Raw genomic sequence first — 16,555 nt, 5'->3', positions numbered from 1 at the left:
GTATGTATTAGAAAATATTTATCACAACATAATACTCCTTTTGTTTCTAAATATAACTCTTTTTAGAGATTTCAATACGGACTACATACGGAGCAAATGAATATGTAGTCTGTATTGAAATCTCTAAGATGACTTATATTTAGGAACGAAGGAGTAATAAACTGCTTGGATCTATACATTGCAAATTAAAATGATATTTTGCTCGGTGTATCTATATCTAGCATAATATTATTGTACGATGGATGAGGCTATTGCTTTCGGCCAAGGAATAATCCCAAGCAAAAGGAAAAGGTAAAGCAGGCCCACGTCGGCGCCCATGCCATGTCCACAGAAATAGACTCACTCCTCGTCCTCACTGATAACGCTTCCTCATCCTCGCGTGGACGCGACCCCACCACCTTGGAGCGTAGACCCTCCTTCTCTCAGCAGCACGCTGGCTCCACGGTTCAGCGACGATTCGGTAGACCGACCGCACTCTCTCTCTCAGTTTTGATGTTTGCATAAACAAGTCGCTGTTGTGCTAGTACTGTTGCCGCTTCAGTAAAAAACGAGGAATAATTCGAGGGATAAATTAGCGGGCACCATTAGAATCATCGACCGCTCCTGCCAGGAATCAGTTCTAGGCTGGGCCGATCCGTGCGAGGCAGATCCTGAACCCGCAACCTGCGGTTGGAGTGTCGTGCTGCCTCCTCCTCCCCCGTAAGTTGATTATCCTTTTTTCTTAGCTTTCCCCCCTTGTTTTCTTGGCGCTGGTTTTCTATCCACCGAAAAAAACTTAGGATTTGTTTGTTTCGTTTCTCTAAGAAGCCTTTCGATCATTGCGTCTTGTTTAGTGGATATTTCCCTTAGGATTCTTGTTTTTGTTTAGTAGTCTGCAAATGTATGTGGTTTTTTGGATCCACTGGTGTGGTGTGATGTGGAAGACCTGTTGGGATTTGGGAATTATTAGATGGAGAAATTGGGGACTTAGATGCCGCCGGCAGTGCCCAGCTTTGCCGCCAGCGAGAAATGGAACAGTTCTTGCATCCGGGCATGTCGACTGAGATGCTCTTCCTTCGCTGTGCTGTTGTCCCTAAGATTATTATCCTTGCTTTGTTGTTCAGAAGGCATGCTTGTTTCCCCTTCTTTACGTTTTTGATGTTTTGATCAAGACCTGGGGATTCTCTTGTAATGGCCGAGTGCTCCTTGGCAACAATGGGAGGCCAGTATCGTGGGGGATGGACCCAATCCAGCGGCAAGCTCTCCCCACGAAACATATCAATCAGGATGTCAAAGAGGTAGCTTTGTTCTTCGGTTTTTGTGATATCACTACTAATATGGACCATATAGAGTTGTTGGGTTACTTATATTTCATTTGGGCTATTCCATATTTGTAGGAACTACATTCATAAAATTCCCCTTCCATGTCTGCCCAAATTTAATTCAGCGAAACAGCGGAAAAGCTGTGCATTTACCTCTTATAAGTTTCATGGAAGGGGTTACAAGCTGGAGACTCAAGTTAGATGTTATTTCTTTCAGTCAATGATGGGTTCAGAGAGTGTGATCTCACCAAATCTAATGTTGCTCTCTGATGAAGCGCTTCTGACTATCAGCGTAGTTTTTGCATATTTGGCTGGGGTTGCACCCTCTCGACCTACAATACCCCGCACCCGAAATCCCAGCGCCAATCAACATCTTACAGCACCAATCTCCTCTGATTCTGGTAGGTAAGAGTAGCTGCTTTAATGTCGCTTTTAGATGTCAAAAAATTTGTTTGACAGAAAAAATTATGACTGCTAATGCAGTTTTCTCTGGCAATTGCTAGGAATGGAAAACGTTTGCTTGACAAGAGTACAGCGTCTGACCCCAATGATACATGGAATGAAGTGAGGGCTAAACTTTCTGAAGCCTTAGAAGCAAATGGTCAAGATACCAGTTCTGATAGCAGAGATGAAGGACTAAAAAATGATAGGAAAAACTATCCTTTGAGTATGCTTGCAATTCATGGAGGTCCCAGGTTGCGGCTTCTTCTGATCACATTTCAACATCTTGAAATGGAGGCAAGAAATGCACTATAATTTATTTTTCATAAATATTTTGGGTATATATTAGTGAATATTGAAGATTGCCCATGCATACTTCTCCGAGTTTAGATAAGCTAGTAGGCAGTAGCTGAGCTATTATGTACCAAAATGGTAATGCTCTCTTCCTGTATGTTTTTGTTGGTAAAGTAGCATCATAGTCCATGTTGTATCGGTGTTTTCCAAATATTCGTTGACTAGTTGAATAAAATCATTATGGTTGTGCACCAGAATTTCTGGAGTGAAGTGCAGTTGATTTTTAAGATTTCCTTTATGTTCAAGTAGCATTTGACCCAATTGTTGTCAATGTTATAGTATGTTTTAAATTCATATACATGTTATAACGTGGTCTGAGCCCATGCAGGCAAGAAATGTCTCTGGAAGTTTTCAACTTCTAGATGGGATCAGGTGGTCGGAAGTGTCAGTTATGTTGATAGATAGCTTGATTGAACCAGCATTTATGAAATGGATCGAAGAAGAGCAAGCCCTGGAAAATGGCAAGATCGATGAGGTATGTCATTAGTTTGAACTGCCTTCCATTTCTCTATATTGGCTATCCTCCAACTATCTTATTTTTATTCCTTTTCTGTTCCAGAAGCTTATGATGGTGATTAGTAGAAAAATAAAGGAAGACAATGGGATCTTGAAGAGATTCAACAGATTAGGGAAGGTTGAGCTCTATTTGGACCTGCTCTTTTTCATAAGATTTGGTTCTGCAAGGTACTATCCGTATGCCCTTCTTGATGCTTAGTCTTGTGCTGTTCAATTTCTTCCCGTTTTCAATTTAATGCCATATGTAAGAATGTAATAGGCCTCCGTAAGGTCCATAGTTACATCTTTATCTCTTTTTCGCTGTGGCAGGTCTGATAGCTATTTTGATACTAAATTTCTGGCTGAAAATGGAGCAAGGATTTTGGAGGACCTGGTAATTTTCTTGGCTGATGTGATTGCTAGTATTTATCTAGAGATCATGTCAGTTGATGGTGACATGCCTACTGAGGTTGTTGGCTCCAGCTTAGCTTTATGTTCTCTATCGACAAGAGAACTTCAAAAGCAGCGTAATGAGGTAATGGTTGTCGGCTGTGTAAGCTGATACTGTTCTTTATTACTTTGTTGGGTATATATATTCGCATTGTCATCTTTTGACCTGATAAGAATTTTTAACTAGCAAGCAAATATATTTGTGTGAATATTTAAGGACACACGTGAATAGTCTAATTCTGGATTATCCATTTGCCCTTTCCCTTAATTCTCCTGTTATCATTTTCTTGGAAAGATTCTCATGTTATGATGTGTCCTACTTAGCAATTTGATACTGTAAGTCTTAAATATTCCAACTTTCATGCACTTTTAGGTTTTGATAATTGCATGCTAATCTATTTTATCTCTTCGAAGGTGGCAATTAACGGGTGGTTGCACCAGTATTTCGAGTCAGTTGTTTCAATGTACGAGGACAGGTTTGAGTTATATGTTCTATGCAGAAGATCATGCAAGAACACAGCAGATAATCGACCTGATAAAACTAATTGGTTGACCATTGCATTTCGAAATCCTTCCACATCTACTCACCTGGATTATGTTTGCATAAGCCCATTTTCTCTTCCTGTGAGAAGGACAAAGGAGCTAAGAGCACTGACTGGATGGTATCGTCCACCTCTTGTCTGCTTTTTGTTTCATGAAAAAGATCATTAACATATTTTTTGTGCGACTTGGATTAAGATTTCATTTTTCTTGTAACATTCTTCTCCGTCATCTGTTGCAGGAGGTATTACTACAGCCTTTTCTTGGAGTTGTCGGATATTGCAATGCCTTTTGCACGGGCAGTCGTGGCTAGAGTCAGCGCTGCGGTGTCCTACTTTTGGGTGTCCATGATAGGGAGATCTCTGGGACTGATTTTTTCTGGGATAAGGCAATCGCTGGGCTGGAGATGAAGTAGTGTTTCTTCAGCTTTCATTTTGACAAATTCAGTATTGTCACCTGTTACTCTCAAAGATGATTGTCTTGTGCTCTTTATTGTAGTGTTTCATTGCGGGTTATGTATAAGGAGATTATTTAATTTGTTACCATCCTAATCTTACCAACTCAAAGACATTGCTACTTATTTTCCAAAAGAGATAAATACACCGGCAGTCAAGTTGAGTTGAAAGATTTCGCCTAGACAACAAAACAAAACCGGATCGGCGGCCGGGTCTGCGGCGACACACCATCTGACCTCGGATCGGCGGTGGTGGCATAGAGGGCCTGGTGGTTGGGTCGGCACCATGCGGGTTGTGTCCTCCGGACAGATCTGATCTGGCCGGTGCGGCATGCTCCATGTGTGGCGGCACAGATCGGCGGCGACCCGTGCACATAATACGTGATGGAGGTTTTTCGAGCGGATCCGGATGAAAACCTTGTGCTCGGCTTGATGCCAAGACCGGCGTTGGTGGCACCCTGTGGTGTCATTACCTTCTTGAAGGCATCGCTGTGGAGAAGTTCTAGACCTCTATCCGCTACCTCCGGGGGAAATCTTAGATCAGTTGATCGGATGACGGCGGCGCGTTGGTGTCGTTTCCTCCTTGGGGGCGTCATTCTTGGAGGCGTACACGGGTTCGAGGGATCAGCGGGCGCCTTTTTTGATGGAGCGGTACTTCATCCTTCACATTGATGACGGCGGATCTCGGCGGCGTGGTGCAGTGGAGACTCGGCGCCCGATGCGCGGTGATGGACTCGCGCAGGTGGAGGTAGTTGTCTGGCGTCAAGGTGGCATCGATGGCGGAGTGGCCTGACAAGGTAGAAGCCTCAATATCTGCTCTGAAGACGGACCTATGAAAGATGGCGGCGACGACACATGTGAGTGCGTCAGACCAGTTTATGCCCCAGACCCGGTATGTGACTCGGCTGGGGCTTCTGGCTTTTGATGATAGGCTTAGGTGAGTAGACCGGGTATTTGACCCAGGTAGCACCCTTTCATCATATGGATAGGAGTAGTGGCATATGTTGCCAAGATGGCGGATTCAGGCATTTTGTTGTAATACTTTGTAAGGTCCTCGTGAATAATCAATAAAGTAACCGTATGCATCTCCCAGATGCAGAGGCCGGGGGTCATCCTTCTTTTTAAAAAACAAAACAAAAGCACATGGGCTGCCTTTGAACGAGATGAGCCACGCTCCGTGGCGTCGCTCCCACAATATTTCTCTATTTTTTTTAATGTTGACATAAGATTTGCCAAATTCATTGATCAGGAAGGGGAGCCAAGTACAAAAGGACCTAAGGGGCAAGCACCAGAAACAAAGCAACTAGGTGCAAAACAAGAAAAGAAAGGCAAAGGGACTCAGCCCGGATCAAAAGGAATGCCGGCTCCGGCCATATTCCAAAGTCTAATTTCTTCAGCGATCTTGCGTCCAAGAGCCATCTTGGTCATAGCCTCATTCTGGAACAAACGCCTGTTCCGTTCGCGTCAAACTTTCCAGGAAATCAGGTGGATCAGCGATAGCGTGCCCTTCTTCTTACTTGGCGGAGCGCGAACCATGCAGGAACCCATCCAGTCCTTGAAGTTGGCGCAGCTAGTCCAAGTCGCCGGTGCAAGCAAAGGCAGGCTCGTGAGCGAGGCCGTGGAGGCCCAGATGTCCACGACCCAAGGGCATTCCACCAGTAGATGAAGCGGTGTCTCAAGGTTGCGCTCGCAAAGTGGGCAGAAATAATTATTCTCCCAACCACGCCGTAACAGAGCATCGGCAGTTAGAATCTTCCCAAGGACTGCGGTCCAGATAAAGAATTTGCACTTCCCAGACGCCCAAGTTAACCAAATTAGGTTGAAACCGTCCATGGGAACAGAGCCCTCGAATTGTAGCAGGTACGCCGAGCGAGCAGAATAGACCCCATCCATGGACATGCGCCATGAAATCTCATCACGATGGCCATGAGAAAGCTCGACCGTATCCAGCAGTGCGGCCAGGTTCAGAAGTTCTGAGGTCATGTGTTCAGTTAAACCCCTTGCCAGGTCCGAAAGCCAAGCCTCTCCAGTGAGAGCCTCCTTCACCGTCCTATTCTTGCGAGTCGATATCTTGTACAGGTTGGGGGCGATGACTCTGGGGCACTGCCCACTCAGCCAACGGTCATGCCAAAATCTAGCCAAAGTGCCATCACCCAACGTAATGCACGTAGCCATAGAGAACAGTGCCCTTTCAGTATCATCGCATGGCAAAGGGCCATGCACCCAAGGCCTGGTCGGTTCCTGCCAGGCAGACCATAGCCATCTAAGTCGCAAGGCCATGCCAAACTTCCTAAAATCCATAACGCCGAGGCCTCCAAGCTGCTTCGGCCGGCAAATGAGACTCCAGGCGACTCTACATTGACCACCGTTGCATGTGCTTTCGCCGCACCACAGCCAAGCGCGGCATAACTGAGTGAGGCGTTTTATAGCCCAGGCAGGTAACCGGTGAACTGTCATCATATAGATTACCAGGGCCGTGAGATTCAACTTTAGAAGTACCAGGCGTCCACTTTTCGCCATGAGCCCACCGCGCCAAAAGGACAGCTTCTTCCCAAATTTGTAGATCAGGGGGTCCAGGTCGATCTTGGTCAGATTCTGAAGCGAGAGCGGCATGCCAAGGTAGGTTGTCGGAAAATGTTTCACCGGGATGCCAAGTGGGGCAAGGATAGAAGGCAAGTCAAGAGCATCACATCTAATAGGCATGGCCGAGCTCTTGGTGACGTTGGTGTGCAGGCCAGAGACACTCGCGAAGCACTCCAGCAGAAGCTTAATCATACGGGCATCCCTCACAGTTGGGTTCATGAATAGCGCAACGTCATCGGCATAGAAGGAGCAACGCATCAAATTCTGTCTCCCCGGCAATTTGGAGAGCATACCCGCATCCATGGCCAAATTCATAATTCTGTGCAGCGGATCCATCGCTAAAATGAAAAGGAAGGGGGAGAGAGAGTCCCCCTGCCGAAGTCCTTGCCTGTGCAAAACATCCTCCGATTGTTGGCCATTAATAAGTATCCTTGAAGAGGAGGTGCGTAAGAGCATGGCGATCCAGTCCCACCAACGGGCACCAAAACCTCTTGCTTGGAGCATGTCAAGGATATATGTCCAGGAAATCGAGTCGAAGGCCTTAGCAATATCTAACTTGAGCAACACAGAAGGCTTCTTAGTCTTGTGCAGGTATCTGCTGGTGTTTTGAACGTAAAGAAAATTTTCCTGGATGCTTCGCTTTTTAATAAAAGCGCTTTGGCAAGGATGGACAAGCTCCGCTAGCTTGGGCGCGAGGCGCCTCGCAAGCAGTTTAGTGAATAACTTGACAAGACTATGGATCAGAGAGATCGGTCTAAAGTCTTTGATATTAGCAGCGCCATGCATCTTAGGAATGAGGACAATGAAAGCCTTGTTAATGCGCGCGAGACCTCTGCAATCAAGTTGGTGCAGCTGATGTAAGGCATCCATCACGTCGCCCTTGATAGTATCCCAACAACATCTGTAGAAGCCATTCGAAAATCCATCCGGCCCAGGAGCCTTCTCCGAAGGTATGTCGTTAATGGCTTGCTTGACCTCCGCCAACGAGAAGCTCCCCTCAAGATCAGAGAGGTCGGCATGGTCCAGATCCAACTCGTCCCAAAGCAGAGCAGAAGAAGTGCGTCGTTCGGTGCCGAAGACATTTGTGAAATGATGATGAGCCAAATCTGTCATCGCCATGGAACTAGTAACTGGGCCAGAGGGTCCATGCATGACGTGGATCGTGTTGCGGTTATGCCTGGCGTTCGCTTTCCGCTGAAAGAAACGGGTGTTAGCATCACCGGCCTTAAGCCAAAGCACCCGACTTCTCTACCTTAATTTGATCTTAAGCAGAACCGAGAGACCCAAACTCCTCGACTTGAGCTTGGAGCGCAAGTTCCTCTCCTCAATCGACAAGGCACGGAAATCTTGTGCCATGTCCAGCTGCAAAACAATTTCGTTGGCCATGCACAGCTGCTTGTTAATATCCCCTACGATGGACTTGCTCCAAGCTCTAAGATCCTTGCTGAGTCGCCACAACTTGTGATTGAAATGTGAGATCGGGCAGCGGCTACCGGCTGGTTTAGACCACGAGTCCTGTACCACCTCATGGAAACCCTGAATGTGCTGCCAGTATGCTTCGAATCTGAATCTTCGGTTAGTTTTGATTATCACCTCGCTGCGGAGGAGAAGCGGGCAGTGGTCCGAGATGGACGAGGCTTGCGGGAGAAGTTTCGCAGCCGGGAACAACAGTTCCCAGGCAACATTGCAAAAGGCATGATCAAGCCTAACTAGTGTGGGCTAGTCTTGCTCGTTACTCCATGTAAACCTTCTACCAATGAGAGGAAGCTCGCGAAGGCTAGAGTTATTCAGAGTGCGGCGAAACTTATTCATCCAGCAGCGGCAAATTCTATCATTGTTTTTGTCACATGGGTCCGTGATCAGGTTAAAGTCGCCGATGATTAGCCACGGCCCAGCCATCGAGTTGTGAATGTCAGCAATCTCATTCAAAAAGGCCTGCTTGCGCTCATAGTCATGCGGCCCATAGACCGTTGTTAGCGTCCAAGCCGACGTCTGCCCCAGGAGGCCAAGAGGGCAAAAGGTGGCCATGATCGAGAAACGGCGCACCACGATTGCGGAGGCGCAAAGGCGATCCGTGCGCCAGCAAAGCAGCACACCGCCCCGAGTGCCATCAGCAGGAAGCACCGCGTGTTGATCAAAAGTGGATCCGACAATTTCGGTGATGTCTGATCCAGCAACCGTCGCTATCTTGGATTCCTGCAAGCAAATGATCGAGCATGACAGCTGGTCAAGCATGGCGCGCACCGCAGCCCGTCTGGCTCCGCTGTTTAAACCTCTCACATTCCAACTAGCAACAGAAAGAGGACTAATCATAAGGAAACACATAGGTCCACTTAGACAGGTTAGGGCAAGCCAACCCCAGCAAATAGGATACAAGGCAGCCACTAGGCGCCCAACAGTACGCATCATAAAGTTCAGAGGAAGATAAATCATGGGAAACTAAGGTGCAACACAGCGGAGCAGGGGAGCCTAGGCAGCGTGGCCAGCAAGCTCCTCCAAGATCGCCTGCAATTCAGCGTCAGGAAGCTGCAGCTGGGCCGGGGAGGACAGACCCGCAATCTCCGCCAGCTTGGCGATGTTCTCCAGAGGCAAAGGCGTGCGGAAGAATTGAAGATAGGCCAGCAAAGTGTCATCGTTGAAGTCCTCTAGGCGCTTGATGAACCCAAGATTGACGCTGATGGCGGCTTGTGATCTCCTAGATGAGGACAGAGTGGATTGCATACACTGAAGTCTGGAGCTCTGACGGGAAGCTTTGACAGCGCTCAACAGCCGCTGCTTCAGCTATCGAGGGGAGGGCGTAGAGGCAGGAGGGGTCCCCAGAATTGAAACGGATAGGAGTGATGCAATTTTTCCGATGAATTGCCTTTGTTCATCCAAGTGGAGTTTGACAACCTTCGCAGTGATCGCAGAGAGCAGATCCGGGCCAGATAGGTTTGCCTCTGCCAGCGCGCGTCTTGCTCTCTGCTCTTCAATGGATTGTTGGTCTGCAGAACTTGGCTCCCAATGGTTCTCGGTCCATAGAGTACCAGGGCAGGGCTGGCTAGACAGGGCGGTCTCCACTCCAGGTCCGAACCCCATATCAGGCCCGACGGCCTAGCTGGAAAGCAGCGGCAGGGGAGGTTGAGGCTCGGCCCAGCCAGGCAGCCGGCATGAGCCCGGAGAGAAAACCGGCGTCTCCCAGGCAGCCGATGGCATCATGCCCTAGAAAGGAGGAACCCAAGCAGGAAAGCTGCAAGAACCCAAAGAGGGTGGCAGAGGAGGGAGTTCAGAGCTGCAGCTGCGGTGCAGAGAGGAAGATACATCAGCGTCCACGGTCACCATGCTGGTCCAAGCAGGACCATGCTGCTGCTGGCGGTTAGGGGAGAAGATCTGCATTAGGCCTCCAGTGGTGGGGACGAGACTCCACTCACGCATGACCCCAGGCTCCCCAGCCCAAGCAGAGCAGCTGCTGGGCAGGTCCACACCACCCATCTTTTGTGTCCCCTGACCAAAGAGGAGCGCCCGGCCAGTAAGCGCAGAGGGAGGCAGGTCACAAGGCTGCACCATCTCAGCCAAATCAGCATCAGTCCAACCTCTAATAGCCCCCAAATCAGCCACACTCCTCGCATCACTGTCTGGGCCTTTAGCCGTCATCGTGTTGGGCTGCGCCCTGGGCAGCAGGTCCGTGCCAAGAAACGTCTCAGCATCAGATGTCTGAGTGTCGGGCTGCGCCCCTGGCAGCGAGCCCGCGCCGACCGCAGGCACGTCAGAAGCCAACAGAGCGCCGGGCTACGCCCTAGGCAGCAGGTCCGTACCCATCACCACCTCCAGAGTGCGGAGCTCCGGCGTGACGGAGACGGAGACGGGTGACTGGCTCAGCCTCTGAGCATGCTCGAACACGGCCGCCGGAACTGAATTGTCCATCGGAGCCTCACCGGAGGGATCAGCAGCGCGGCGCCGATGGCGCCGGGGTTCAGGCTCTCTGCCGTTGTTGTCCCTGCACATTGCCTGTTCACGCAACTTCTGGAGCCGCTTGCGCATACCACCGCGAGTTCCCCGACGGCGGCTGTTGCCTCCCCCATCGCCGCCATCATCATCACTACGACGGCCGCCAGGGAGAGCATAGCTGGAGCCCACCGACCTGGCCCTGCCATCACCATCACGAACGCCGAACCGCCACTTGCCCTTGAAGCTGTAGGTACGCGGCCACTTCGCCAGCTCGCCCTGCACCGGTGAGGCAGAAGGCGAGATCGGGGTGTAGTCTTTGACCATGTCGAGGTGGATGAGCACCGGGAAGGAAGGCCCCTCCTTGCCTTCCTCCACAGGGGTGCCCTCCGGCAGGAACTCACGAGGCCGGACGATGTCGGGTCGCTGCAGGACACTGAAGTTGGAGGCGCGAGGGATTTTATCGGGGTGCCAAGTCCAGAGCCAAGCGAAGAGCGCCGAGCAATTGGCCTTGGTGGAGGATTGGCGCTCGATGAGGTCCAGGTCGCAGTCCTTGCCGAGGACCTCCTAGACGCTCGCCCAGTCCCACGAGTTCAGCGGCAACCTCTCAATGGCCACACGGCAGTAGTAGCGCCAGATGCGGTTGGTCCCGGGGGGGGAGGGAGCCAAGGCCTGAACTTGAAGTGCACTCCGGCCACCTCGATGCCCCGCTGCTCAAGCGCAACGTCCCGTTGGGCAGGCCGGAACGTGGTGAGGAGGAAGTCGTCGGGGAAGAAGGGCGCCACAATAATGTCGCCGCGCGGAAAGCGGAAGACGCGCTCCACAGCCCGCGCCACCATGTCAGCGGAAATGCCGGAGCAGTGGCCAGCCGCGGACAGGATGAGGGCGGTCGAGCGTAGACGATGGGCCTCCTCCTCCATGGCAGGGGTGCTGACCACCGTGCAGCTTGAGTTTGCCGGCCTTCTTGCCGCCTCGCCAGGGATGTAGGCCATGACAGGCGCCGGCAAAGCGAAGCGGCGCACAGAGGGGGCCAGGGTAGGTGGCGCCAACGCGGGTGGCGCCGACGGACACGACGAGGAAGCAACAGCAGCAGGGCTTGAGGGAGTAGGTGGGCGGGAGAACTTGAGGCTGAGCTTCGTGCGCTCCGGGAAGCTACACTCAAGGTGACCCGAGCGCTTGCAGGAGTAGCAAGTAATAGGGTCACGGCACTCGAAGAACTTGTGCCTCGAGCCCAGACAACGATAGCAAGAATTGCCAAAACGCCTCTTGAATGCATCATCGGCAGCAGTTGAGGGACGGCGTTCATGGCGCGGATCTTTTGGAAACTGGGCGGCAGCGCGTGCCTGGCGCCGCGCCAGTTTTTTAGATAATATATAAAATAATAGAGAACACCTCCTCGATCTCCTCCTAGGCTAGTAAATGGCGATGGAGGGGTAGCAGGGCCCAAGGTGTAGCTGCGCAAGGGAGGAGGCGAGATCATCCAGCTGCACGGTGTTGTTGCTATCAATATCCGTGCAGGTGATGTTGCCGTGGATTTCTTCTCCCGCAGCTGCTTTGATCCATCTTTAGTATGAGGATGGCATAGTCGTTTTCTGCCCCAGCGGCGGCCAGACACATCCTCCACATCGGCATCATTGTTCGAACTTTGGCCGGGAAAAGCAACAAAGCCCGCAGAAAGAAAACAGATCTGGAGCACATTAGCAATGGCTCTCGCCCAAGCGCCCTCACCGGCCTCGGCGGCCGCACCCACCCCACCCACCTCGGCCGGAGCAGTCTCGCCTTTCATTGATGGCGCTTCCGGCTGCGTGCTCCCCTGCGTTGCCTTGCGGGAGGCCATCGATGCTTCCGCCCCTTGCCTGGTTGACCGGGTCTCCGGGCGGGTCTTCCCATGTGTATCTCTGCATGAGGTGAGTAATGGTGAGATCCTGGTGATTGATTCCCCTCAGCCCCTTTCTTGCTCTCTGCCAGCTCCCAAGCCGGCCGCCGCAGCGTCCTCCCCCCCATCTTGGGCGGCGACGGTGGCCGCTTCTGCCAGGCCGCGGCTTCAATCGCTGGTGGTTGCCCCGGTCCGCGTGGTGCCTCCTGCATCTGGCTCGCGGCCACGCGGGCCTGCGCCGGGTCCTGGCTCGTCGATTCCTCCGGCTGTCCCGGCGATTCGCTCCTCTTCGGCCTCTGTTGCAGGTCCAGATGGAGAGGGATGGACTGATGTCTCCTCTCGGCGCGCTCAAAAACTAACCTCAACTTCTTTTTAGATAATATATATTATTTTATATATTATCTAAAAAGAAGTTGAGGTTCCTTTTCCTGCCAACCGGACCATGTCCTGCCCAGCGCTTTTGTCCATCCATCGACCCACGTCGCGCATCCACCTGGTGTTTTGTCAACCTTCGTTCAACTCCCCCTTCGTATGCTCTGTATTAATTTTCCTTTTTGTCCACGCGGCCAACAAGCCATCAAGGCCCAAACATAGGTAACACGTCGTTGCATGTGTCTCCTCTAATCTCGTTTTTGTTGATTTGACACGCAGCAGGTGCTAACCTTGCGCCGCCACCCAGCTTCTTCCTCAATCAGCGCTCCTTCCCCCTGAAGGCCTTCTACACCAAGGAAGATGATCACGTGATCTTCCTTTCTAAGAGCATCTCCAATAGCATGTGTATATTTGGATGTCTATATATTCATATAGACAATGGTCTAAAAAGATTCCCTCATATACACATCCAGTTTTGCATCAGAACGTCTATATACAGGGACCATGACAGGTCAGCCGTCGCTAGGGAGAGGAACAAATCATGATTGCGACTGAGTTTAAACAACGCCTTCACATTGTCCATGCATGAACATTGTCAAGGCCAATTTAGAGGATGTGTATATTTGGACAATCATATAGACAAGCGGTTGGACGCCTGTTTTGGACTCACGTCGTGAAAAACGAGTATAGACATCCATATAGACAAGCTATTGGAGATGCTCTAATTTGCGTACACCGCCAATCCCGCCGGGGCCCTCTTGAGACGGTACGAGAACAACTTCGCAGCGAAGGGGCTGGTGCTGCATCCACGACCATGCATGTCAGCCGGCTGGATTCTTGAGGGCGGGGAGGAGCACATGATGGTGCAAGGGTGGGCCTGGGGTGAAAGGAGATATGCCTCTTGCGTATGTATTTGGCGCTGACGACCAGTGTGTTCAGCAGGATGAGGTACATACACACTACGTATATCGCCTCTTCTGCTTCAATCTACTTTACTACTTCAATCTGCTGATGGGGAACGTTGCATGAAAATCAAAAAGTTTCCTACGAATCATCCAAGATCTATCTATGAGAAGCATAGCAACAAGAAGGGAGAGTGTCTCCACTACCCTGCTAGACCGTTAAACGGAAGCATATATTACGCGGTTGATGTAGTCGTACTCTTGATGATCCAATCGCGATCCAATACGATGAAGTATCAACGGACGACACCACCGCGTTCAGCACACGTGCATGTGCAGCTCGATGATGTCTCCTCCTTCTTGATCCAGCAAACAAGGGTAGAGAAATAGATGGGATCTCAAACAACATGATAGCATGGTGGAGATGGTGGTGGCGTAGTGCCGGCAGGGCTTCGACAAACGCTGTCGGAACCAATCTAAGGAGAAAACAGAGTTATGGGAGAGGTAGGGCTGCCGCCGGGGCGTGGGAATTGGTGTGTTCAGCCCCTCTCCCCCACTTTATATAGGAGGCAAGGGGGGTGGCTGGGTCACAGCCCTAGCCCTTCCTCCAAGGAGAGGAGGCGGCCAAGGGAGGAGTCATCCCTCCCAAGGCACCTAGGGGAGGCCTTCCCCCTTATGACTCTTTCTTCTCCACCTCTCCTTAGCGCATGGGCCTCTTGGGGCTGGTGCCCCTGGCCCATGTAGGATAGGGCGCCCCCCTATAGCCCATGTGGGCCCCGGGGGCAGGTGGACCGCTCCGGTGGACCCCCGGACCCCTTTCGGCACTCTCAGTATGATGTAGGGTGGAACTCTAGATGGTCGATCTTTCATGAAAGGAGCGGATCCCGCGAAGAACACGAGGAACACGAGGGGAAAACACAAAGGGAAACACAAGAGAAACACTCAAACCAACTAGATCCGGTCACACATGTGCTAGATTCTCGAAACACAAAGGGAGATACACGATGCAAAGTCAACAAGGGACGATACAAAGGGTAACCGATTCTTCTCCGAAAGGAGGTCTTGATGGGGCCACCCGAGAGGGGGTCTTGAATCCAACATATGTGATATCACTAAGGAAGGAAGCCACCTTGGTCTCGAGAACTCTAGCTCTAGCTCGTGTCATAGGTCCTCTTGGCACTTCGTGAGACGATGGTAGGTCCATGGGGATGACCGTAGGATGCTCCGCATCATCTCCCCTCGGGAAAGATCCGACCTCGGATCGAAATATTCATCATCATGGTAGGGAGAGAGATCTTTGACGTTGAAGATGTCGCTCACAGAGTACTTGTCGCGTGGAATGTCGATCTTGTAGGCATTCTTGTTGTAGCGTTCAAGCACCTTGAAGGGTCCATCCGCTCGTGGTAGAAGTTTGGACTTGCGTTCGTGGGGGAAGCGGTCCTTGCGAAGGTGTAGCCACACAAGATCTCCAATGTTGAATACCATGGGGTGCTTGTTGAGGTTGAGCTTGGTTGCGAGTCGTTGTACTTGGCGCTCAATGATGTGCCTTGTATCTTCATGCTTCTTCTTGAGATAGTTGACTCGGGCACTCGCGTCCATGTTTGTGCGCTCTTGTAGTGGTAGAGGAAGAATGTCCAATGGGGACAACGGGTTGAAACCGTAGACGACCTCGAAGGGGGACTTGTCGGTAGTCGAATGTCTTGCTCGGTTGTAGGCGTACTCGGTGATAGGTATACACTCCTCCCACTCCTTGATGTTCTTCTTGATTAGCACGCGAAGTAGAGCGGAGAGTGTGCAGTTGGTCACCTCCGTTTGGCCGTTGGTTTGTGGATGGTATGCCGTGGAGAAGAGTAGCTTGATTCCGAGCTTGGCGGATAAGGTTTTCCAAAAGTAGCTTAGGAACTTGATGTCGCAGTCCGAGACTATCGTCTTTGGTACTCCAGGGAGGCGCAATATTTCCCTACAAAAGAGATTGGCAACATGTGAAGCATCATCTATCTTGTTGCAAGGAATGAAATGAGCCATCTTAGAGAATCGGTCCACAACAACAAACACGGAATCCTTTCCATTTCTAGTTCTAGGCAAACCAAGCACAAAATCCATGCTAATATCTTCCCATGGTTGATACGGAATTGGAAGAGGCATATAGAGACCATGGGATTGAGCTTTAGACTTAGCTTTGCGACATGTAGAGCATCGGTTGGTGAAGCGGTTGACGTCGCGGAACATCTTGGGCCAATAATAGTTCTTGGAGAGCGTAGAGAATGTCTTGTCGTGTCCAAAGTGTCCCATTAGTCCTCCTCCATGAGATTCTTGCAAAAGTAACAAACGAAGAGAAGACTCGGGGACAAAGTTTGTTAGCTCTCATAAGATAATCATCATTGATGTAATAGCGTTCCCAAGATGTATGCGTCAAACATTTGGCATAAGGAATAGCAAAAGTAGGATCATGCGCATACAAGTCTTTTATGTGCTCAAAGCCAATGACATTTAGTTCAAGTTTAGTAACAAGCATGCATATGCGGGAAAGTGCATCCACCACAACATTTTCCTTGCCTTTAATGTACTTGATGACATAAGGAAAAGACTCAATGAACTCACTCCATTTAGCATGACGCTTGTTCAACTTAGTTTGACCCTTAAGGTATTTAAGTGTTTCATGGTCGGTATGGATGATAAATTCATGAGGGCGAAGATAATGTTCCCATTCATGCAAAACTCGCACTAAAGCATATAGATCTTTGTCATAGATGGGATAATTGAGTTGCGCTCCGTAAAGTTTCTCACTAAAGTATGCCATGCCATGACCACCTAGCTTCGGATATGTATTGTTTTGAATGTTGTCCATTTTCTCCATATGATG

The 16,555-nt window shown here is 50.4% G+C and overlaps 1 protein-coding gene across 3 annotated transcripts; it reads left to right on the top strand.

The window, feature by feature from the left end:
- Window positions 1-354: 354 nt before the first annotated feature.
- LOC125551299 lies at window positions 355-4,171 on the top strand. Of its 3 annotated transcripts, none has more exons than XM_048714481.1 (9): window positions 355-699; window positions 1,152-1,277; window positions 1,377-1,706; window positions 1,805-2,039; window positions 2,425-2,571; window positions 2,656-2,780; window positions 2,922-3,126; window positions 3,456-3,703; window positions 3,823-4,171. In XM_048714481.1, the coding sequence occupies exons 2-9, from the start codon at window positions 1,171-1,173 to the stop codon at window positions 3,989-3,991; spliced, it is 1,566 nt and encodes a 521-aa protein (XP_048570438.1). In that variant the 5' UTR covers window positions 355-699; window positions 1,152-1,170; the 3' UTR covers window positions 3,992-4,171. The 3 variants fall into 3 exon arrangements, with proteins under 3 accessions (XP_048570438.1, XP_048570437.1, XP_048570439.1); XM_048714480.1 differs by having other exon boundaries at window positions 1,104-1,277; XM_048714482.1 differs by having other exon boundaries at window positions 442-460.
- The last annotated feature ends 12,384 nt before the right edge of the window (window positions 4,172-16,555 follow it).

This window comes from Triticum urartu, chromosome 4, assembly GCF_003073215.2.
Source record: "Triticum urartu cultivar G1812 chromosome 4, Tu2.1, whole genome shotgun sequence".
NCBI lineage: Eukaryota > Viridiplantae > Streptophyta > Magnoliopsida > Poales > Poaceae > Triticum > Triticum urartu.
Note: the sequence above shows the minus strand (reverse complement) of the source record. Positions and strands in the feature narration are given on the sequence as shown.

Excerpts from the sequence above, each read along its gene's own strand:
- LOC125551299 (XM_048714481.1), top strand. The coding sequence starts at position 1,171 with ATGGCCGAGTGCTCCTTGGCAACAATGGGAGGCCAGTATCGTGGGGGA. Across the intron at positions 1,707-1,804 it reads ATCTCCTCTGATTCTGGTAG|GAATGGAAAACGTTTGCTTG; the intron begins GTAAGAGTAGCT and ends GGCAATTGCTAG. Across the intron at positions 3,704-3,822 it reads CTAAGAGCACTGACTGGATG|GAGGTATTACTACAGCCTTT; the intron begins GTATCGTCCACC and ends CATCTGTTGCAG.